Source organism: Euwallacea fornicatus, chromosome 32, assembly GCF_040115645.1.
Source record: "Euwallacea fornicatus isolate EFF26 chromosome 32, ASM4011564v1, whole genome shotgun sequence".
Taxonomy (NCBI): Eukaryota; Metazoa; Arthropoda; class Insecta; order Coleoptera; family Curculionidae; genus Euwallacea; species Euwallacea fornicatus.
In genome coordinates, this window is record NC_089572.1 from 1,617,203 (window position 1) to 1,638,111 (window position 20,909).

General features: G+C 34.9%; 2 protein-coding genes and 1 long non-coding RNA gene across 10 annotated transcripts in view; 1 reads left to right on the forward strand and 2 right to left on the reverse strand.

Annotated features, from left to right (window-relative positions):
* Positions 1-884: 884 nt before the first annotated feature.
* LOC136348147 (uncharacterized) lies at positions 885-2,440 on the reverse strand. The gene is made up of 3 exons (XR_010733590.1): positions 1,985-2,440; positions 1,764-1,926; positions 885-1,688 (listed from the first exon to the last, which is right to left on the reverse strand). It is a non-coding gene; the product is annotated as an uncharacterized lncRNA (long non-coding RNA).
* An 820-nt stretch (positions 2,441-3,260) lies between these two features.
* Positions 3,261-7,755, reverse strand: LOC136348204 (zinc finger protein 58-like). Of its 5 annotated transcripts, none has more exons than XM_066298842.1 (11): positions 7,606-7,755; positions 7,232-7,446; positions 6,594-7,183; positions 5,911-6,062; positions 5,466-5,689; positions 4,657-4,784; positions 4,448-4,606; positions 4,291-4,398; positions 4,052-4,238; positions 3,943-3,992; positions 3,261-3,474 (listed from the first exon to the last, which is right to left on the reverse strand). In XM_066298842.1, exons 2-11 carry the CDS (start codon positions 7,419-7,421, stop codon positions 3,346-3,348), a joined length of 1,917 nt encoding a protein of 638 aa, XP_066154939.1. In that variant the 5' UTR covers positions 7,422-7,446; positions 7,606-7,755; the 3' UTR covers positions 3,261-3,345. The 5 variants fall into 5 exon arrangements, with proteins under 5 accessions (XP_066154939.1, XP_066154942.1, XP_066154940.1 ...); XM_066298845.1 differs by lacking the exon at positions 7,606-7,755 and adding an exon at positions 7,503-7,559; XM_066298847.1 differs by lacking the exon at positions 3,261-3,474 and adding an exon at positions 3,701-3,907 and having other exon boundaries at positions 3,963-3,992.
* A 12,711-nt stretch (positions 7,756-20,466) lies between these two features.
* Positions 20,467-20,909, forward strand: part of LOC136348299 (longitudinals lacking protein, isoforms A/B/D/L-like) — a 111,626-nt gene continuing 111,183 nt past the window's right edge. For all 4 annotated transcript variants that reach the window (XM_066299039.1, XM_066299041.1, XM_066299038.1 and 1 more), the window contains exon 1: positions 20,467-20,623. The gene's annotated coding sequence lies outside the window, so the exon portion shown is untranslated. The remainder of the gene's footprint in view (positions 20,624-20,909) is intronic.

Here is a 20,909-nt window from a genome sequence, read left to right on the forward strand (position 1 = left end):
TTTTTTCGTATATTTACGTATTTTCTATGAGAACCGAAATATCGAGGGCGTTCCGTTTTCAAATTGACACGCTGTATACAACACAACCATCGGCTAAACTGAAATAGGTAAAAATTTTCATGCTCAACCACTGCAGTCCATTTCAGGAGCAGCTTATTATTATTTTTTCATTCATTTGTTATATTTGCTAAGGGATGGAATGACGTGCCTTCAGGTGTCTTTTCAGATTCTCCTTGAGTTTGCTCTTGTGCGGGCAATGCGGACACTGAAACGTAGGATTTTTGCCGCACTCGTACCTCAAATGCCTGGAAAGGGTGCTCGAACTTTGATAAGTCCTGGAACATTGGGAACATCGATACTGGAACACTAGAAAACGATCTTTTGTTAATTCGAGCGGCATAAATTAAGAGGAGAATTTTAACAAATAGATATATTTTTCCACATTTGAATTCATCTTATTGAAATATAGCACATTCCCTTGTGGATGAATACCTGAAGAGGTCATTTGAAGCCGAAATTTAGAGGAACGAAATGGTATATCGAAACTTGGTAGAAGTGATGTACAATGGTAAACTAAATTTCTCTATAACCAGAAAAAAAGAACAAAATTCGGAATAATGCAAATTCGTGCCATTAAATAGAGCAAGATCGGGCTTCATTCAAGATACCATGTAAATATCAGTTTAGCTGCACTTTTATTAGAATTTTTAACGACCCAAAATTTTGGGTGAAGTCCCCGAAACAACTCATATCAATGGAACTACTCATGGCATACTTGCACGGACGGTACGACGGTTGCAGCTGTTGAATCGTCCTTGCAAAGACACGACGAAGGAATCAAATGTAAAAAAGAAATGTTTAGGTCATTCAAAAACAAAATCAAATGCTAGAAATATTATTTTAATAAAAACATTACTACAACAACACAATGTAATAATAAATACAGCATCCATTAATAACACGAGTTCCATTTTCATAGAATGATTTATAAAACATATTACGCCCATAGGCGTAGTCAAGGGGAAAGAAGTGTCTTACATCTACAACAGAACGGAACAAAACAATGCCTCGCTCATGTAGACCAGGGAGTTTACCAGCAACGTTATTTCTAGATGGAGGATTTTTAGCAGCAACCTCAGTTTTACGGGGAGCCTTATTGTTACAGGAGAAATATGATGAAACTTTCCTAATCCTCCAAGATTAACACAATCGTCAATGACTTAAATTATTCTAGTAGTAACGTACGTCCAGAAACCAAGGAGGTCCAAGTAATATAGTGGACTTGAGAGGATGGAAAATAGATACCTAAGTCTGCTTTGTGTTGCAAGTAGTTTACTTAGTACTCATTAAGTATAACTTTCCTTCTTTCTTTGAAATAAAGTTGCGATATGTACAAGAACACCTGGCCTGAATCTAGAGGTTCCATACAGGAACCCCCTGAAATGTCCAACACACGGTCTGAAGAAATGGCTTTTTTAGTGTTTTTCTTAAAATATTGCTGGCTATGCCTATAATTATAGTTATATACTAAACTAAAAATATGGTAAACATGTTTTTTCATGTAGCCTGCTGTTTCCGTTTTTGCCTTCCCCCCTCTCTGTCGTATGAATTTCTTAGCCAGGCTTTGATAACTGATTCAACTTCTTTTTCGGTAGCTGCGGAACCCAACGGATGTTTCCGAACAGCGGCTAAAATATATTGATAATTTTTATAAGAATGTCGTTCCTATATGGTTTTTTTCAAATAATAAACAGTCTACTTACTCAATATGAGTTTATTTATTTCCGTATATGATTGGAAAGATATTTTTCCTTGCCGGCCGGTCCAGTTTAATATTAAGCTCAGTTCATGTTTTAATAGTCTGGACATCAACCTCCTGGTCGTATCAAAAATGTCTTTGCCACCCACAGTCGATAGAAACGAGACCTATAGGAAATGAGAAATACAGTTGGGTTACACAGCGTCGTTACACTAATAAACTCACCATTTGTTTAAAAAACATCTCATCTTTAAGTTGCCTCTCGAACTTCTCTAACTCTTCACGTGTCGAAAACTGATTTGAGATTACCTCGGTTTGATCCTCCAATTCATTACTTGGTATATTAGTAGAGTTGACAATAACCGTTAGATAATTAATTTTATGATCAAGTTTCTCTAACTTTTCAAGTAGGAGCCTTCCAATTCCTACAATAGCAAGGGGCAATTACATCAATGATACCCGAGGCTCTAAACTTGCTTGGTCGTAAAAAAAAGTATGACAAATCTGATCAATAAGCAAATTTCAAAATAAAAATACAAATGCCAGATACATATGAATAATACAGATATGATGAAAATATGAAGCATCAAATAAAAATATAATAATATACAACTATAACATCGCAAAAACAATCGATCACACTTTTTTCACTATACAGCAAAATATCTCCTAGAGATGAGAATATCACTTGCAAATAATGGTACCAAGAAACAGTGATAATTAGTGGTATATACAGAATGTTTTATTTAAATTCATTAGAAGTATCACGTCAATTTCACTGAACTTGCTGAAGGTGACCCCGCGTAATTGGTTACACCTATGATGATAATTGATATTAAATATGTAGATACTGTGGAATGTTGAATTTTGTCGTTAAAAATCCAAAGTAAAGTCAATTAATGATTTAATCTAATAGCCAAACCAATAGGTGGCTAAGTAATTTTAAGACTTAAACGGGTAGAAGTCGACTTTGTTAAACATTTTTACAGTCGATACCATTGCTTTATAAGTTCATTATCAATAAAGTAATCATATGTAATATCTGTTATTTATTAAACTCTTTTCTGTATCTTTTGGCGGATCAAAAATTCTTTCTTTTATTTTTGGGAATATCAACTAGTGGAATAGAGCATTAGAATTTATTAATTATTCTCAGTTAAAATTCATTGAGAATAATATTTGCCCTTCTTTAAAGGCCCGATTTTACAGTTTTTTATAAAGTTTCGGTGACAAAAAGTCCAAATTATGATAATAAGTCTTAAAATGGTGGCAGATTTGTCACTGAAACTTTAACAAGTGTTTTCCTCTAAGTTCTTAGCAGAGGCTGAATGCTATTTGCAGTTAGTTTTAATCGAGAAAAGTGTGCCATCCCACCGCCTCAACAAAGGGGACGTTATTCGGAACGGAACGCAAATATAACTTTCTTTTTCAGATGTGACGCGTAATTTTTTCATTTTTACCTAGGACACCCTGTAAAAAAGATCGAAATAAAACGAGGTACTGAATAATTATAGAAATTTAATGTATTTTTACAAAAATTTAAACGCTGGAATGGAGATTTTTCAGATGTCTTTTCAAATTGGCTTTTAGTTTAAACTGGCGTCGACATTGTCCACATTGAAAGGAGGGATTTTTGCCGCATTCGAATCTTTGATGTCTCGAGAGGCCGCTACTGCTTTTATATACATTGCCGCATTCAGTGCACATGTAACAAACTGCAAATTGAGTTGTTTCAGTTAAATGAGGGAAATATGGCAGTCCTGAAAGATTGAGAACAAAATTAAGCCTCTTTTTATGAAAGAAGCACTCCGTATTTGCAAAAAAAATATTATGCACATATATCCCCTTACCTATAGGTGTTAACCTCCCAACACCCCCAATTTAAAGCTATGTGAAAAAAACGAAACATATAAAACATTAATAGCTCAGGTAGTAATAAAATTATTTCTATTTTTTATTAACAATTTATATATTTATTTCTTTATTTCATATGTAATAAAACTCAGTCTGAAAGTTATGAGACAAGAGGCATTTCCAGGCCTGCCGGAATGGTAATGCCCCCTTTGTCTACTGTTTCCTCCAATTGCGGATCGCCGCTCAGAAAACAGCTTTGCGTCTCCTCGTCAGTCTGTAATTTCAGTTATGCCACTAAAAAAATAATATTTTAATATCAAAAAACCTACTGGCAAATCCACATCTGCACCATTTCGAGATTCTATCTCGTTGGAAGCAACTGCAACATAGCAAAAACAAAGAAAACATATATGATGACTCAATTAATATCATTATCACCTTGAGCAGACTTAGCCATATGTCGTTTTTCGTGTATCCTTAGGGACGACTCATTGATGGTGGTATAAGAGCAATGTTTACAACTATACACTCCCGATTTGCTCTTATGTTTGGACTGTAAATGGGTTTTAATTGAAACGGCTTGAATACACGAGTATGGACAATAAGGGCATTGATAAGTAACCATCTAAAATTAATTCTTTTGTATCATCTAAATTTATATATGACAAAAACGGTACCCCCTCATGCCTCATCAAGTGCTTGCGAAGGCTATTATGATCACCCGTGCGAAAATTACAATAATCGCACTTATAAGGCTTTGATGCCGTGTGTTGTCTCATGTGAAGCTAAAATTTACTATTTAAAAATCTCATAGAATCACTTACAGACACGCACCTCCAACATGGCTTTTCGCGAACTTTTATGCCCGCAAATGTTGCAAATAAACGGCTTGATTTGCTCGTGTATAGTTTTAATGTGACATTTCAGGCTCTTTGAATTTGAAAAAAATTCTGAGCATTTCGGGCATTGCTTCACCGTCGACCACGTGGGCATCTGAAATATTAATGTTATAACAAATGTACTAATAACAATGTCATCATTACATCTTCAGGGATTTTGTGTAGAGCTTCATGGTTTTTAAGTTGTGCTAATTGTTTGAATTTTTTGCCGCAGTCTGCACAAAGGTACGGCTTGTCTTCTGAATGGATCATCATGTGTTTGAGAACTCTAACTAAAAGGATTATATGATTATGTTCATCTCACGATTTCAAATGTGGAAGCGTCTGATTGTGAGAATAATTATCAATTTACTGGCAGTAATATACATAACGCATGATATATAGATATATCGGGCGAATTTTATTAACAACTTTGAGACTGCAAAACGCTCAAATGGATTGACAGATTCTCTTGAAGAAGACAAAATTACTTTAGTATGTCCTTTGAATGATATTTAAGTTTTGGAGAATAATAACAGAAATATTTAGGGCATCGCAAGTCGTCTGTATGAGAGTCTGATAGAGTCAACAAAATGAATATATCAAAAAACAATTTACATTCAAACATATAAACATATATTGATATAGGAAAAAATCAAATAGGGCTGACACAAAAGCAAAATTGTTTGTTCGACTACTTTGTATTTTATTTTCTGTGAACCACGAAAGATTGATCAGTTTTCAGTCTCATAAAACACGAGCCCTAAAACTCGTCATTCCCCAAGGTGAAAAATTAAAAATGTATACAAGGATACTTAGAAGTAAAATATTAAATTCATATTTTCTATACCGATAAAAACAAGGCTGAAATGTGTCGAACTTGAATCACAACATATTTATATCAATTCGCGTATTGTTCCCAGACGCTTGAAATTTATTTATTTGTTTATTTTTTATCAGCAGCATGACCTCACCGGGCTTATAACTCTTATAAATGTTGCACATGGGACATACGACCATGCCGAAATCGATTCCATGGTCAGTGTACATATGACTTCGGGCTATGCTCCACAGCCTGAAAGTGTTGTTGCAGTCTGCACAATTAAACATGTTCTTTGCAGTACCCACATGCAGTTTTTCGTGTTTGTTGCGAAGCTCATGTGAGGGAAATCCTGCGAGACAACCTTTGACTGTACATCTAAAAACTTCAATTTAAATTAACTTGTTTGAGTTGGTTGGGTCTTAACCCTCTTAAGTTCGTTTTACATCATTTAATTTCTTGTATAAATTTTTGAACAATTTTTAAAGTAACTACGTCAAATTTCCAGTGTCAAGTACAGTAAAAATTGTTCATTGTGAGTAGCAATTTGGTTAAGAAAAGATTGAGCAAGAAATAGGCTAATCTAAAACGAGCTTTACTTCAGTCGCTGCAAGAATTTCTCTTGTTTTCTAACTAGGCCAATGTTAATATCATCCAAATAAGCTTCAGCCTTTCTGATCGGTTTATTCTCTGTTTCCTTAAACGTGGAAGAAGGATCAGGTGGTTCAGGTTCAGTTACCAAACCATGAGACTGAAAAGTAACATATTGAAAGTCAATTAAACTGTTTCCTGACTACAATTTTTGCTCAGTGACTGCTTTTGCAAATACACTGTTTCATATCTACCTTATATAATATCAAAGGAAAGACCACCTCATGGCTGATTGGTAACATTTAAATAGGCTGCCATAAAAAAAAACTAACCTTATGCGCTCAGCAGCATGACACTCAATAATATACCAGTTCAATCAATAAACTTATTAGTACTTAATTAGAATCATTTTAAAATAACATAAATTCAAAAAGACTATTATTGACTAAGAATAAATGTTAAAAATTGGTGATGAATTGATGTCAGTTATGAAGCAATATGAGTAGATATCAAAAACAAAATGACAGATATTGAAGCATAGCATAGTAATGCATAGAATGAAATAGACTATAATGTAAATTATGTTAACTACCTTTTGTACTGTTATTGCCATGAGTAACCTTTCCCTGGTAAAATACTGTCTCTTTGCAATGAAAATTATTTAGTGGAAATATATCATTCAAGTTCATACCTCAATCATGTGCTCCCGCAAATCATTCTTATTGGTGCACACTTTATGGCATTCACTGCAGACATATACAACAAGTTCTTTCTTCACCTCAGTGAGGTCTTTCGTTGAATTAGAAAGCAGTAAGGAAGTACCACTTGGCATTTCCACATTTAAGTGTTTCACATTTATGTGGCTTTTAATTTGCTGTATGTCCTCAGACAAATATGAACAAATTTTGCATTTATTGGCCAAAACTGTTGAGAACAAATCATCCACTGTTTTTGGAGAATTTTGAGCTTCAACCGTTGGTTGCTGGTTAAGTGAAGAGTTTATTGTAGCAAATACTGAGTTGTTAATGGGTATGGGAGTGCCGTCAGCATCCACTAACTGAATAATTTTTTGTTGAAGCTGTACTGTGCCCATATCATTAATCACAGAATTGGGCACTTCTAACTCATTACTGTCAAATGACAGACAACTGCTTGCCTGATCAAGCATTGGTTCATCATTGTCTCTAATCAATTCAGGCAATTCTGTAGCTGAAGAGGGTAAATCTTCAATTTCAGTGCTGGTTAAGTGAGTACTGATATTTATGGCATTATTGCACTCCTCTATAAGGAGTTTAGTGAATTTATGTCACTATGAGTTAGAAGGCATACCTTCGGGAATAAGGGATTGAGTCAGCAGTAATGGAAACCCCTCTTGTGGCCAATCAGTGGTGGCAATATCAGTGAAGATAGGTCCAACTGAGAAGAGCTCTCCTTCATTATTTTCCAGTAAATAAGCATTCGGGGCTTCAGCGTCGTTTAGGTACTTCAAATATGAATTCGCCTCGTCTTCTACGTCCATGATGCAACAATTTTAGGGCTGAAAACTAAAGATAATTGCTATGAATTGAAGTTAGCTTATTTTTAGGTTAGAGGCGGAAACCTTCACGAAAGTATATCATGTCATTTAAAGGCGGATTAAGGGAATTCGAGGAGGTTTGTGACCTCGTTTTTTGGTAATTTTAGCTTAAAATTAATGTATTTACCTTTTTTTCCTACTTAAAAAAATTAAATATAAACAAAGCACAGCTGTCACCTACTAATCACTGTCAATTGTCATTGAATGGTCGAAAAAAATACTGAGCGTGCAAAGTGTTACTCGTTCCGTTTCTCTGGGTTTCAATGAAACAGAGTAAGAGGTCATTAAGACGCAAAAGTACCGTCCATGAATAATAAGTAAATAGTAAAGTTATAAAATGTAAATTTGCAAGCAAATCCAGTTTGAGGTCATTCCCCTGGTTGCAACTGATAATTATACATAGATAAGGAATGAAAGTGATCGCAAATAGCCACACAATAAAACAACTAATTAAAAAACTAAGCCTAAGATGGATATAATAAATGATAACAAACAGCTTAATGAATGATACATTTAGCAATGTTGCCATTAGTACTAAGTTGTAGAATTTTTTGGAGAAATTAATTTGTCGTTTATGTCAATATAGTTCACAATTAAATGGATAGAAAATTTACCTATTTTTGGACCGAAACATAAAGTATAGTACCTACACGTATAGTACTATTTTTTTCCACAATTGAGAAAAATGTAAAAGCTACGACTTCTTTGCATTTTTGAGTAGATTTTTCGAAAACTATTGCATTTGAAAATATTTGGCTTTTAATTATGCTGAATGTAGTTATTCAAGTAGCTAAGGAAGAAGAAAAGGAATGTTTTCACCTAGTCCTATTTCAGGTTCTAGAGTAGTTACAAGTCCTCGATAATTTTTTATCGTTTTGTTCACGTCTCGCGACTCTCTTACCGTTAGTTATGATCACCAATAAATGTAACGGGGATCCACAGTAAGTATGGCTTATCACTGTATGACATCTAGTAGCGCTGATCCGAACCACCATGCACACTGCAAGAAAGAAAAACTAAACATTGTTGAACGAACCAAGGTTGACATAAGATGGCGCCACAGATTAGAATATTTAATATTATTAGAATCCTACATTACAATATAAGATGAGGGACTGTTTCATTGCTGTCGAGACATTACGTTTTTGTCGAGAAGTGTCGCCTCAAGATAAACAAAACTCGAGGCAGCAAGAAAAATTTCCATCTAGAATACCATCACGAATTCCTGAATAGCATTTAAAAATGTGCTGGATATTTAATGTATTCCATTCTGGCTTAAACTTTCACTCAGTCAATAGAATTTTGATGGTTGCTATGGGTTAAAGCGTAATTATCCAATTCGAGTTATCAATACACATTACAGAGATATTGATGTATAATTAAACCTAATACATGGTAGGCATACAAGCAGGAAATCAGGACAGGAAATCGAATAGGGAAATCGAAACGGCAAGTAGAGGGAGGTATTTTTTTGTTGATTATTTTGTGCCATTCAGAAGATGAATTTTAGATTTTCTGGTAAGAGTAGAACTATTCAAAAGAAAGAAAATTTTTCGTCAATTTTCATACACTTCCGCTTTCAATCTAGATTGAACATGAACACTTTTTCAAATTTTTTAAAGAAGAATTTCTGATTTAAGTGCCTTCTATACCTGAAATTTAGAACAGTTACTTCTATTGAATTTTTCGTAAAAAAATATCCGTGTTTGCTTCGTTCATTTGTTTTTTTATTAAGGTATAATGATCTAAGCCTGAAAAAATCGAATTGATTTGACGATTGACTTGTATAGGAAAGAATCCGAACCTGAAGGAACAGGGTTACCTTAACTCAATCTCAGGAAAGAAACAACACAAGTTTTCGTTATTACATTTTTGATGTAAAAACTAGATACCTGAATTTCTTTTCCTACATTTTGACGCAAATCTAAAGAAGCTGCAGTTAACTAGAGCGAATCTTGGATAGGAATCTCCCAGATTGCTTTTCCTTATCGTGAAAGAATTCTAAATAGGAACTGACCCGATCCTAAAACACAACAGAGATTATTTTTCTGAATTTTTGATTATATGATAAGCTAACATCTGAATTTTTTTGTCTGCGCTTTATAATAATCCTAACATGACATGAGTTTTCGTTAATCCCTCGTCTTATAGACCTGACGAGAAGGTATGGATCTGAAGATGCCACAGGTACTTTTGATGGTTGAATTTTGAATAAGTAGTGACCTGAAATGCTAAGAGCGACTTTTTTTAAATCTTGATGTGACTTTTGTCAACTCGACTGAATTTTCGATAAGAAACAAGCCGAGTTTCCGTGACTAATTTTCCTTCAAAACCTGAAATAACTTCACTGAATATTGAGAAAGAAGTGTCTTTAGCGACTTGAGAAGAAAGCCTACAACTTGTTTTTTTGCCCCCAAGCGCATGCGTTAATATCATGTAGATGTATAGAGTCTCTTAATTTAGATAATGCACTTTAAAAGTAAAAAAAAACTTTCTAATTAACGGAAAAACATATTTTATTGGACTCATATACAGCATCGCTCATAAGTGTTTTATTATCTTTCAAGACGTAATGGTATAATACATGAAAAAATAATATGGTTCCTCATGTAAACTATATTCCAATAATCCTTCATTGGGAAGATAGCGATGCGTCGGATAAAAAAGAGTCAAGTGAATGTTTTTCTTCTAAATAAAGTTGAATTTCCAAAAACAATTTTTACTTGGGATAAAAGCAATGGCGTATTATTTATTTATTTAAACATGTACTGGGATGTGTGAGTCCGCATGCTACTAGTGGAATTAAAGATAACCTTTTCGCATAAAGAAACGCGTTTGAATTATCTGTCAAATCATGTCAAATTTCATCTACATATCTCACCTGGTTTTGAAGATACGAATAAAAATTTGATTTTTCGATAAAAGTTTGACTCCCTAAGTCTTCCTATTGAAGCATTATTGGAATATGGTTTATATGGAAAACCACATTATTTTTCAATGTACTATCAGCTCCTAAAATATAATGAAGTATTTATGGGGCACTCTGTATAGCTAATACTATAGGATTGATTGTTGATTTAGACAACTATTCAATTAAAAAGAAATCACGTCTTCTGAATGTCCACAAGCAACTTCAATGCAATTTTGAATTTTAAGTTCAAAATTTTACATCACCCGGTAGAATATATTTCGATTTAGTTTGTAGTTTCATTTCGAATCCGCTCTTTTAGCTCGGTAATTATTGCTACACCATCCTAAAAAACAGCTTTTGAACCGTGAAGCTTTTTGTTAAAGAGTTAGCGAGAATTTTCACGCCAATGACGAACAAACAGGAATAATTTTTTTTTTTATAATTCTTACAGAACTACTCATTTTGATAATTAATTTAAATCTTAATAGAGTTGATTAATTCTTCTTTCGTGGATCGAGTTCTATATTTCTTGGGGTTACATTTTATTTTGAATTTAGAATTCAAAATCGTACTGAAGCTGATGGAGGGCATTTAGACGACATAATTTTTGAAAATTGAATAGATATCTAAATTAATAATAAATCCCATAGAGTTAGCTGCATATTCGTTCGATAAAAGATTTCTTCACTTCGATTAGAAAGTTTGTATTTGCTTTTCGAAGTGTATAGTTTAATATGGGGAATTTCGCATATCTCCCTTTTTCGCGTAAATGGCGATAGCTCATCAGGTATTCACCAGTGCGGCACACCTTTCTAAAACCCAATTTCATCAAGCTTCATAGCAGGCACAACCATTTTAAACAGTCGTTTGGAGAAAGGATTCACAGAAATTAGGCAAAGAAACTAGCCTACGCTTAACGGTTATCTATTTTAGACTTAACGGATCGGAAAATGGTAATTTAAAGTAAAGCTGATGAGGATTGGGAACGAGGTCATGAAACTTCGCCGAGTAAGCTTTACCGCACAGCGGCAAAGGAAATTTAATGGGAATTAAAGTGGTTCGACATTTTATATTTGTATTTTCCATACTGTGTGCAGCTCACAATATCGATCGTTTAGAAATCGTTCGTATCCGGTTATATGCTTGAGAATGCCAGTTGTGTGGTTTGAGAACCAGCTGCGTTACTGGTTTCCGGACAAGTCAGTTTGTCGAAATTGGTATAACGGTGAGGAATGTAAAAAATCAGCCGCGCTCATTATTCCTCGGGTCAAAAACAAAAAGAAAACACGCAGCCGAATCGTTTAATTCCCGAACTAGAACGTTTAAAATCGGGTTTAATGTTTCGCAGAAAAACGATTCGGGAACGTAGCCTCGAAGAAAATGAGGCACTCAAATGTAAGAGTCACAGTTGGCGATTACGAAGGTCCGAGGAATGGGACTGGTGCATAGAATGACAAACAAAGGACGTCAGACAGCGATAAAAGCCAAGTTTTCACAAAGTGATAAACAAGGAAAGATAGCTTCTTCGTTGACCATGAAATGGATTGGAATATTCCATGCTGCTGACGGTAGAGACGGAAATTCTCTCGGTTGCAGCTTATTTTTGCCGAAAAGAGCTTTTAAGGGCCGAAACGAAGATGGTTTCCACGGTTGGGGTTTTTGTAACAGGAAGCGCCCTTTCGGTTTATTAATCCAGCCGGTAGTCATGGTGACGGTGTCGGATTGGGGTGTCCAGGGTACTGCCCTCCGAAAGCTCGATCGATTCTGGCTGGAAGCCATGCGCCACATCAACACCCCTCATAAAAATAATATATTGTTCAGTTACAGATAAAATCATTTATTACTACATTTATGAATGCGAAGTTGAAGCACCTGAAACGATAACTGCTAATGAGGGACGAACGTCCAGAGTTCGTGCAACAAGACAGACTGTAATGTTCGAGAGGGTTGATATGAGCAGCAACGTTTCGAAGCGAGTCTTGATGAAATTCCCTTTAGGGGCTGAAAACGTGACTTTTTTTACATGGGACACCGTGTATATTTCGGAATATTGGGCTTTTAGCCAGCACAAGGCATCTAAATATATTTTCTTAGAGCTCTAGTTGTCCTTGTCGATTTTCGAAAAATACGCGGCTTAATGCGTCTTTTCATTGGCTAATTATTCAGATTATAAAAATCTATTCGGATTTCTAATCTGAATAGATTTCTACAAGGTGTCCTGAAAATGCATGTCAAAAATGGTATCCTGAGATTATTTGGGTCAACACATTAGGGTTTGGTTCAAAAATTATTTGAAAAAAGGTGTCTCATTTACACGATATTGACGGTCAAAGTTCTTGAAAAAAAAAACATGTTTTTTGCTATATCTGGAGAATGCTTTAATGGATTTCAATAAAATTCATTTTGCATTTATTCATTCTTACAAAAATTATTTTCATGTAATATTGTTGTCTATTCACAATGTGTAAATGGTAAGTTCTTAGTCATTTTCGTAAAAAACATTCAGAAATTTTGATGCATTGCATTGATTTTTTTTCTAACGATACGTTGGCCTTTTCTTCAACTTTTATATCTCTTGGAAATTTCTCGTACGGTAAAAATTTCACGCCGGAAAAAATCATTTCCTTTCTCATGCAGGGCACCTATTTGCCATCACTTCGATAATTATCAATACTTGTCGACGTAAACGCTGATGACGCTTATGAAAAATGTCATAAAAATTTATCAAATTTTTTTTTAAGTGTTTTTGAATCGTTTATTTTGAGATCAACAATGAAGTTCTCTAATAAAGAAATTACCAATATAGTTAGAATTATGGGTTTTTTATCATTCATATAAATGATTTTTTTAAATTTTATTAATTTCCCTTTTTGAGTTCGGTCTTCGCTGCAGATCAGGAAACATGGTCGGCGATCTAACTGAAACCAAACTACTGTCAGATGATTTTCACAAAATCCTATAATTTTAACTAGATCGGTCACTTCTTCATTAGAGAACGCCATTATTAATTTCAAAAGAAACGTCAGACATTTTTGATAAATTTTTATGACATTTTCCATAAGTGACGTTGACGTTGGCATTGACAAGTATCGGTAATTATCGAAATGATGGCTAATTGTTGTTCTGTACGAGAAAAGAAAATAATTTTTCTCGGCGTGGAATATGAGCCGTACGAGATATTTCCAAGAGATGGAAAAAGTGGGGAAACAGCTAATGTATCATTAGAAAAAAATACTATGCATCTACCCGGCAAAAAATGTTGGTAATTTTTGTGCGGAGATGACTATGAATTTCCCACTTGCACCTTGCGAATAGACATGAATATTACATGAATATAATCTCTATACTAATAAGTAAATGGACAATGAATATCATTGAAATCCATTCAAGCATTCTTTAGATATAGCAAAAAACATGTTTTTTTTCCAAAAAATTTGATCGTCAATAGCGTCTAAACAAGACACTTTTTCAAATAATTTTTGGATCGAACTTTAATATATTAACTTAAATAATTTCAGGATATCATTGTTGACATACATTTTCGGGGGATACCCTGTATACGCACACAATATTAGAGACAGAAACTGTTAGTTTTCAAGAAATATTAAAAAGCGTATTGGTTTTTAAAGGGAGTTTTCGGCATGACTCTCATAAATCTTGGAATTTCGGTTTTTATGTATGGGAGGTCCTCTGTACTATAGAATAATATGAACTTTGAAGGCGATAACCATCGAGAAGTTCATAATCTCTAATCGCGAAAAATAATTTAAATCTCAAAAACTAAAAACTAACACCAGTTTTTCAATATTTTCGTACTTGTCTTATTGGAATATTACCAAATTGCACTCAAATGTCTCAAATTTAGATTAAGATGGTTCTAAAATTTAATAATGGGGTAATAGACAATTCCCTAAAGTTTTCTGCCGTTTTCAGATTAACCTGTGTCATTTGCAGATACCTCACAATTTCACTCAGATGGTCCAAAATTTAGAATTCCAAAATTTAAGTCTGAGCGAATGAACAACTTCCCGCAAATTTTCAATCTCCTCTACTCGAGTATAGGGAACTCAAAAACTCCTATAAGTAAACGAACTTTATGAATCGAAATATGAGTAATGAGCTTGAAACTGACTCATGCAAAATTACACAATGTCTCTGAATTTCATCACAGAAATACCGAAAGCGATAGTAATGCGTCCTGATGAAACAATTCATCAAAGGTCCGAGTCATTTTGAAGCGACTTCTGTTTATGTCTGTAAAAATAAAACCCCCGAACTTCGTATCAGAATCTACTGAAAATGATCAAAAATGATTTAAATTGAAAAAAGGGGCACAAATATAAGGTTACTCGTCCCTTTCAGGGATAAATTATCAATGCGCAATCCACCTTAACGGCAGGATAATTTCTATTTACAAACGTTGAAATTGATCCTAGGTGTTGCGCAGATTCATTGTTTTCATGGAGTCTAGCTTGATACTAAAGTTAACCCTACATTAATAATTTGGCCCTTAGACAAATGTTTTAGCTGTAATGTACAGTTAATGTGCCGCAACCCCAGTTTACAACGTTACACAATATTCTCGGGCGTGGCAGTTTCAAGCTTATGCGTCCTGAACCGTACATGCATCCTGAACAAAACAGACAGTGGAATCATCACAAGAGCCTTTCTGATTTCAGACGGGAGGCTCTATAAATAAACAAGGTCTCGTACATGCTTTCAAGCACAGCTGTTTCGCAGCCTTTGCCCCTCAATGCCCCCATGTCCCATGTTCGACGATAAAGTTTTCCTTTCCCTGCTGCTTATAGTGAACAGTCCCATGAATGGTGTATCGAACCTTCTAGATTACAAATGAGTAACTTCTTTTATATTTGCAGTTCTCTCATATTTTGTTAATTATTACTCACGCAGTGTTAGTATATGTTCATTGGTCCGGTGTTTTTGACGGAAAACACTTTTAAAGACGTCTTTAAGAGCTTTTAGGACTGATTCATAGCTTTTTTCTTTAGAACTTTTTTATCTTTTCTAATGCCCTTTTTGTGAATATCATCAGTGCGCGTTCTGGCGCTATTGTCAGCGAAAGGAAAAATCATGAAAATCCATGATAATCGCTTTTTTTTGTAAATGCCACTTTTAATTGACTTATAGTGATACTTTTAGGTCACTTTCTCAGGGGCTAGTTTCAGAATATAATTGCTTGACCCTTTCTACAGTATTTTTAGAACGATAAAATGCTTTTAAATATAGGTGGGTACACCAGGTTTAGACAAATTACCCGTTTATGCTGAATACGATATTGTTTCGACGAATAAAGTCTTTGAAAATCTATGATAGCCGAGTCTTTCAGACATATTTGAAATTTTCTACTTTAATATTCAAAATAATTAATTAATCCTTCGCTTAATTAATCCAATAGTCAACCTACATCTAGATACGCGATTGATTTATACGTGTAGGGGTATATCAAAAAGTTAAACTAGAGCAAAGCCGCAAAGTTTCCTATGTATTTTACACGTTTTTATACATATCTGGCGTGGTTTTTGACAAGCTTTTTACACATACGCAGAGAACGGCATTCGCAGTGCATTTACTTAACCCTGGACTCATTTCGTTCGAGAAACGAACACATATTACACTCTAGATGTTTCATGGTCTACATCATCATCATCATCATCATCATCAACATCATACAAAGCCGGTGCCTTGTGCCTTCAAAACTATTTTCTAGATTACTGTCGGTCCCCTAATATCGCCTGCAGCCAACCCTCTTCCGTTGGGTCTCGTCTGACGGACATCAAGGGACGAATTCCACCCCTCGTGAGGGTATTGATTAGTTTTTCCTAGAACCCAGACCCTCTTACCCCGCCATGTCCTGGGGGTTTCTTGATTGTTTGCTATTTTATCTCCAACGTATCGAGAAACATTTCTATAGCTGCGTGTTTGTAGCAGTCAGATAATGTTCCTAAATAAAATAAACTATTATCTTATCTCTGAGAACAGCCTAATAATGTAGCCTCCGAGTTCTCCAGATTTGTCTTCTCTTGAATTTTAGCCGAATTTTCGCTTAGCGCTCGTGCATTTGCTTTTTGTTGACTGTAGCCATCATCACGACCAGCAAATAATCTATGGCAATTTAGAAAGTAGGTAAGCCATACATTTATCTCCTCGATCCGGCTATGAAATTACCAGTATGCTGTTGTGAAAAGACAACAAAAAAGATCGAGTTATGGCGCAGAAAAAGAAATCCGTCGTTCGTGTGCCTTTTCCATGATGTGGGACACCGTTATTCTTTCGAGGTTTTTGACCGTTTTCTCGGCTGTTTCCCACTCTTTTTTCCATCGCGTTGTGATTCAAGGCGATTTTTCAATGCGAACGAAGCTTAAATAAAAGCAAAGAGAACGTTGGAAATTTGAATATTTATCGACTACAAGGAATTAGCCTGCTGGAACCACACAAGTTGATCCCTAGAAAGTCCCTCGTCAGTAATTTTAACAACGCACGATGATAAATATTCGTCATTTCAAGTTCGTCACTGAGGAAAAAAAAATTAAAGATCCTTCACCTTTTGACATTAATTTTTTACGTCCGGGCCTTTAATTGTACAGCGGAGACGACCATAGGGGCACAATGTGTTAATTAAATTTTAGAACTCAAGCTGGAAAGAAACATAACTTTACTCCAGGGTCAGGTACAGATATTATAACTTCTATAACGCCCATTAGGTAGATATTCCCTTTTGTCCAACATATACCTAATGCTTACAATACGTAAACTGGTAATCCAGTTAAGGGCAAGGGAGTGAAGAAAAGACAAGGTGATTCATATAGTCCGTTACAATTTTACCTGTTGTGAAATCGTATTTAATTCAAGTTGTGATGGCCACCTTAATCGAAAGCTAGTTTTTTTTTGGGAAATGTCCGGGAAATTCGATTGGTTTTCATTGGATATTCAGTATATTATTCAATATTATGACCCCATCGGTCACGAGCTATATTTGTAAGTTTTTATGAAGTTTTAGTCTTGATTTTCGCTGCGATAGGGATTTTAAATTCTCACTTTTTGTATAGATTAACCGACACATGAGCAATGATAAAATTTAAAAAATCGTGTGATTTTTTGAATTTTCTACTCATTGAGGCTGATTGGCATCCTTGCGGCTCGTCTCTCTTAATTATTGAATAATGTACTGACTAATAAGAGAACGTCTCCAAAGAAACTCAAAGTTTGGAAAGGGACCAAAAACGAAGTAGCTTTCACAATTTGTTAATTTTTGGAAAATTAGGATTATAGGAACACAAGGATCTTTCTTCAACTAGGAAATTTTTTAATTTGAGGATCCAGAGTTATCAAGAAAATCTGTTTAGGAGAGGCAAGAATACCAAATTTGGAAACGCTCTAAATTGTTTTACAATTTTTCATGTGGTCCACCTTGTTTACCTGTACTAAGAATATCATGGACCCGGTGGTTAGTTTTCATAAAAACAAACTCAATGTTAAAGTTAACAGCACGGTAATAAAATCACCTTAAAGCAATTTTTTAACATGATGTTCTTCAAACTGTTGTTGAATTAAATTGAACTTACTGAATATGTATAAATTCAAATTTCACAAAGTGGTTTATTTTTCTAAATATTCAATTGCTCATATCATATCATGATTCATCTCCAACCGTGTATGATCACGGAGCAGGATTCACATGATACCAATGTAAGCAACTAAAACCGAACTACTGGAATACCCTCCCTGTGTGGCATTTTAAATTCAATCAATCTAAATTTCTGAGAAATTAAGTCATTAAATACGACTTGAACATTGAAGCAACACGAGTTTTTCCACAGAATCAAGAGATGGACTTGTTATTTTTCACTCTTTATATGGACAATCGAGTAGAGTGCAATAAAGTAAGATTGGATTAAAGTTTATAGGCGAAAATAATGCGACTGTTTATGTAATAAGTTAAAAAATGGACAGTTTTAGATAACGAGTGCCCCGTGTTCATTACATGTTCTTTAACGGGCACATTATGATAGCATGGGCCGAGTGAAGCGAGGTCAGGCAATATGACACGAGTTGCAGGAAATAGTATTTTCTCATGAGTTTCATAAATGAACGTTTCTAATTTTGTTATATGATGAACAAATCACAAGTAAATGGTGTAGACTTAACCGAATTGAAGCTACGCTCTGCATCTGTAGAATCACAGCAACTGTAGCTGATACCATTGATTATTTCTTTATCCCACATAGAACATTAAAAGTTTTAGAATCCTATTGGTGATCTTTTCTAGTCAAAACAGCGTCATAGAAAACAATTTCGGTATTATTATCTTTTATAGTTTTCGAAATATCCAGAGCTGAATATTATCAGGGGTGAATTCGAGAATAATGCTGAAATAATCTTATAATACCTATTTGGGATAATTTTAGCATTTTGCCTGAGTTCATACGATAATATAAAGAAGCAATTATATCGAAAAGATTTGGAGATAAATGTGATATAAGTATTTAGGGAAGATTACACACTTTTGTTGATCGCGTTGTTGATTCTAACTTCTAATTATTGTCCATGAAGAATATTCTATATCTATCTTCTATTGAAGATCAAGGTTTGGGTTGTTTTTAACGATTTTAATGAAAGGACAGTCAGATTTTAAGCATTTTAGGGAGATTTTTCGGTAAAGAATTGTTGTATTTCATGACTATTTTTTATAAAAAAACTTAAGATTATAATTTCTCATTCAAATTGTTAATTCAAAACTTTTAATTTAAATAATAATTAATTTTTATTGTATATTATATATTAATAATATTTACAGGTTTTTTTTACTCAAAAACATCGCATCGCGCAAAAAAAGCTATAAAGGGCATTCTTCATCAAAATGAAGCAGAAAATGCTACTGTTTTTTAATTTTCCCAAAAAAACAGTGGCGTCCCAATTTTTGACTTTCTGGTTTGGATCTGAAAATACTTTTTGTGTAATATCTAGAAGAGTTTCGCAGAAATTCATACACTTTCATTTTTTTAAATAAAATTTCAACACTCCGTGTCCCTGTTAGTATTGACATTTTATAATGACATGACGAAATATTTAAAGGCTTATTGGTTAGGGACAGTATTTCCCCAATTTTGAGATCACCCCGTATAAATACAGAATTGTACTAAACACTTTAAACTTGCATATTATGAAACTTTATGAGATAATTAACGTGCTTTTACTCTTTTTAATAACCCTATGTAATGGGCATCTCTTCTCAGCGAGCTCGAACTAACTCACCTGCTCCTACCGAATAGGAGCCATTGCTGAGTTGCTGATGCTGTTTTCTCCTCTCAGTCACTAGAAGTATGTATTTAGTCTAATCTTAAATTTTTATTATGCAGTCACTGCATCCATATTCGATTAAATTTAATATGTCGAACTGTCCAGAGATTTGTTTATGTTGATAAGTGAACATAATCGTTTACGAGGTGTTCTACTACTTACAACAGGCAGGCGCCGCTTCGCGTCGCGCCAGATCAGTTTAAAATTTAATTTTGCAGCTAATAAATGATGCTCCTGCTGAGCTATCGATTGACTCCTCTTTAAAAGCTCTAATGATATTCTGATTTACTCCCTTATAGGTGCAATTTTGAGGAACAAAACTTTTTAAAAACCTAGATGAGGCGTTCATGACGAGTCGCAGCCGACCCGTTCCAGCCGGATCGAACTTCCAACCTGCCGCATGGCATGAGGCTAAAAACGCAGGCAATGAAAAAGGTTTTCATGGGAAAACCGACCTTACGTTTAGAACGTGAAGGTTCACTATTTTGTTGAGGATCAAATTCATGTCTTCCTCTCCTCTCTCTCACTCTATGCTCTCTCTTTTTCCGATTTTCACCGCTCCTCTCTCTTCATCTATTTCTTGCGCCCTGCGGAGCATACGGCTGTTCCTTTCACGCGCCAGTTTTCTGAAGCTCGGCGAACAGTCGGTAAGCGTCGAAAGCTCGTATTCTTATTGGCTGAGCGTTCCGAGCGGCGGCGCCTCAACCAACTACGCAGCAGCACTACGTCACTCGACGATCGTGCAACACATCCGCCGACTCCAATCTGCTCTAGAGCAAGGAGACCGGCTCGGTCGCTTTTAGTTAGAAGTACGAAGCCGCCTCAAGAAGACTCAACGCTAGAATTTAGTCATCTCTATGAGAGTTGATACCTAAGTGAATTTATTGTGATATTTAGTGTATAGGTGCCAAATAAGGTAAATATTATTATGCTTTCATTGATTTTAATTTCAATTGCATAAGTTTTCCGGAATTTGGGATTTTGTTATTCGTAATAATTTCTCCTTGGGTGATGGGTGGCAACTATTGTTTGCGTTTTTTTTTTGGTTTCCCAACTCGCAAACATAAAGTCTCGACGGAGTTTTCAAATCGAAGTCAAAGCGATGTTTTGCAAGAGTTAAATAGGAGTTTAACGTTGATCATCATGTTGAATTATTTTCCATGGCGGCCATTTTGTCCTTTGCCAGTGCTTTCCGATCTTGC

What these genes read in the sequence shown, in the direction of transcription:
- LOC136348204 (XM_066298842.1), bottom strand. Translation starts at nt 7,421, where the DNA reads ATGGACGTAGAAGACGAGGCGAATTCATATTTGAAGTACCTAAACGAC. An exon ending in TGCGGGAGCACATGATTGAG is followed by an intron (nt 6,063 to 6,593) that starts GTATGAACTTGA and finishes GTTACTTTTCAG; the next exon opens with TCTCATGGTTTGGTAACTGA. An exon ending in ACTTGATGAGGCATGAGGGG is followed by an intron (nt 4,239 to 4,290) that starts GTACCGTTTTTG and finishes AATTAATTTTAG; the next exon opens with ATGGTTACTTATCAATGCCC.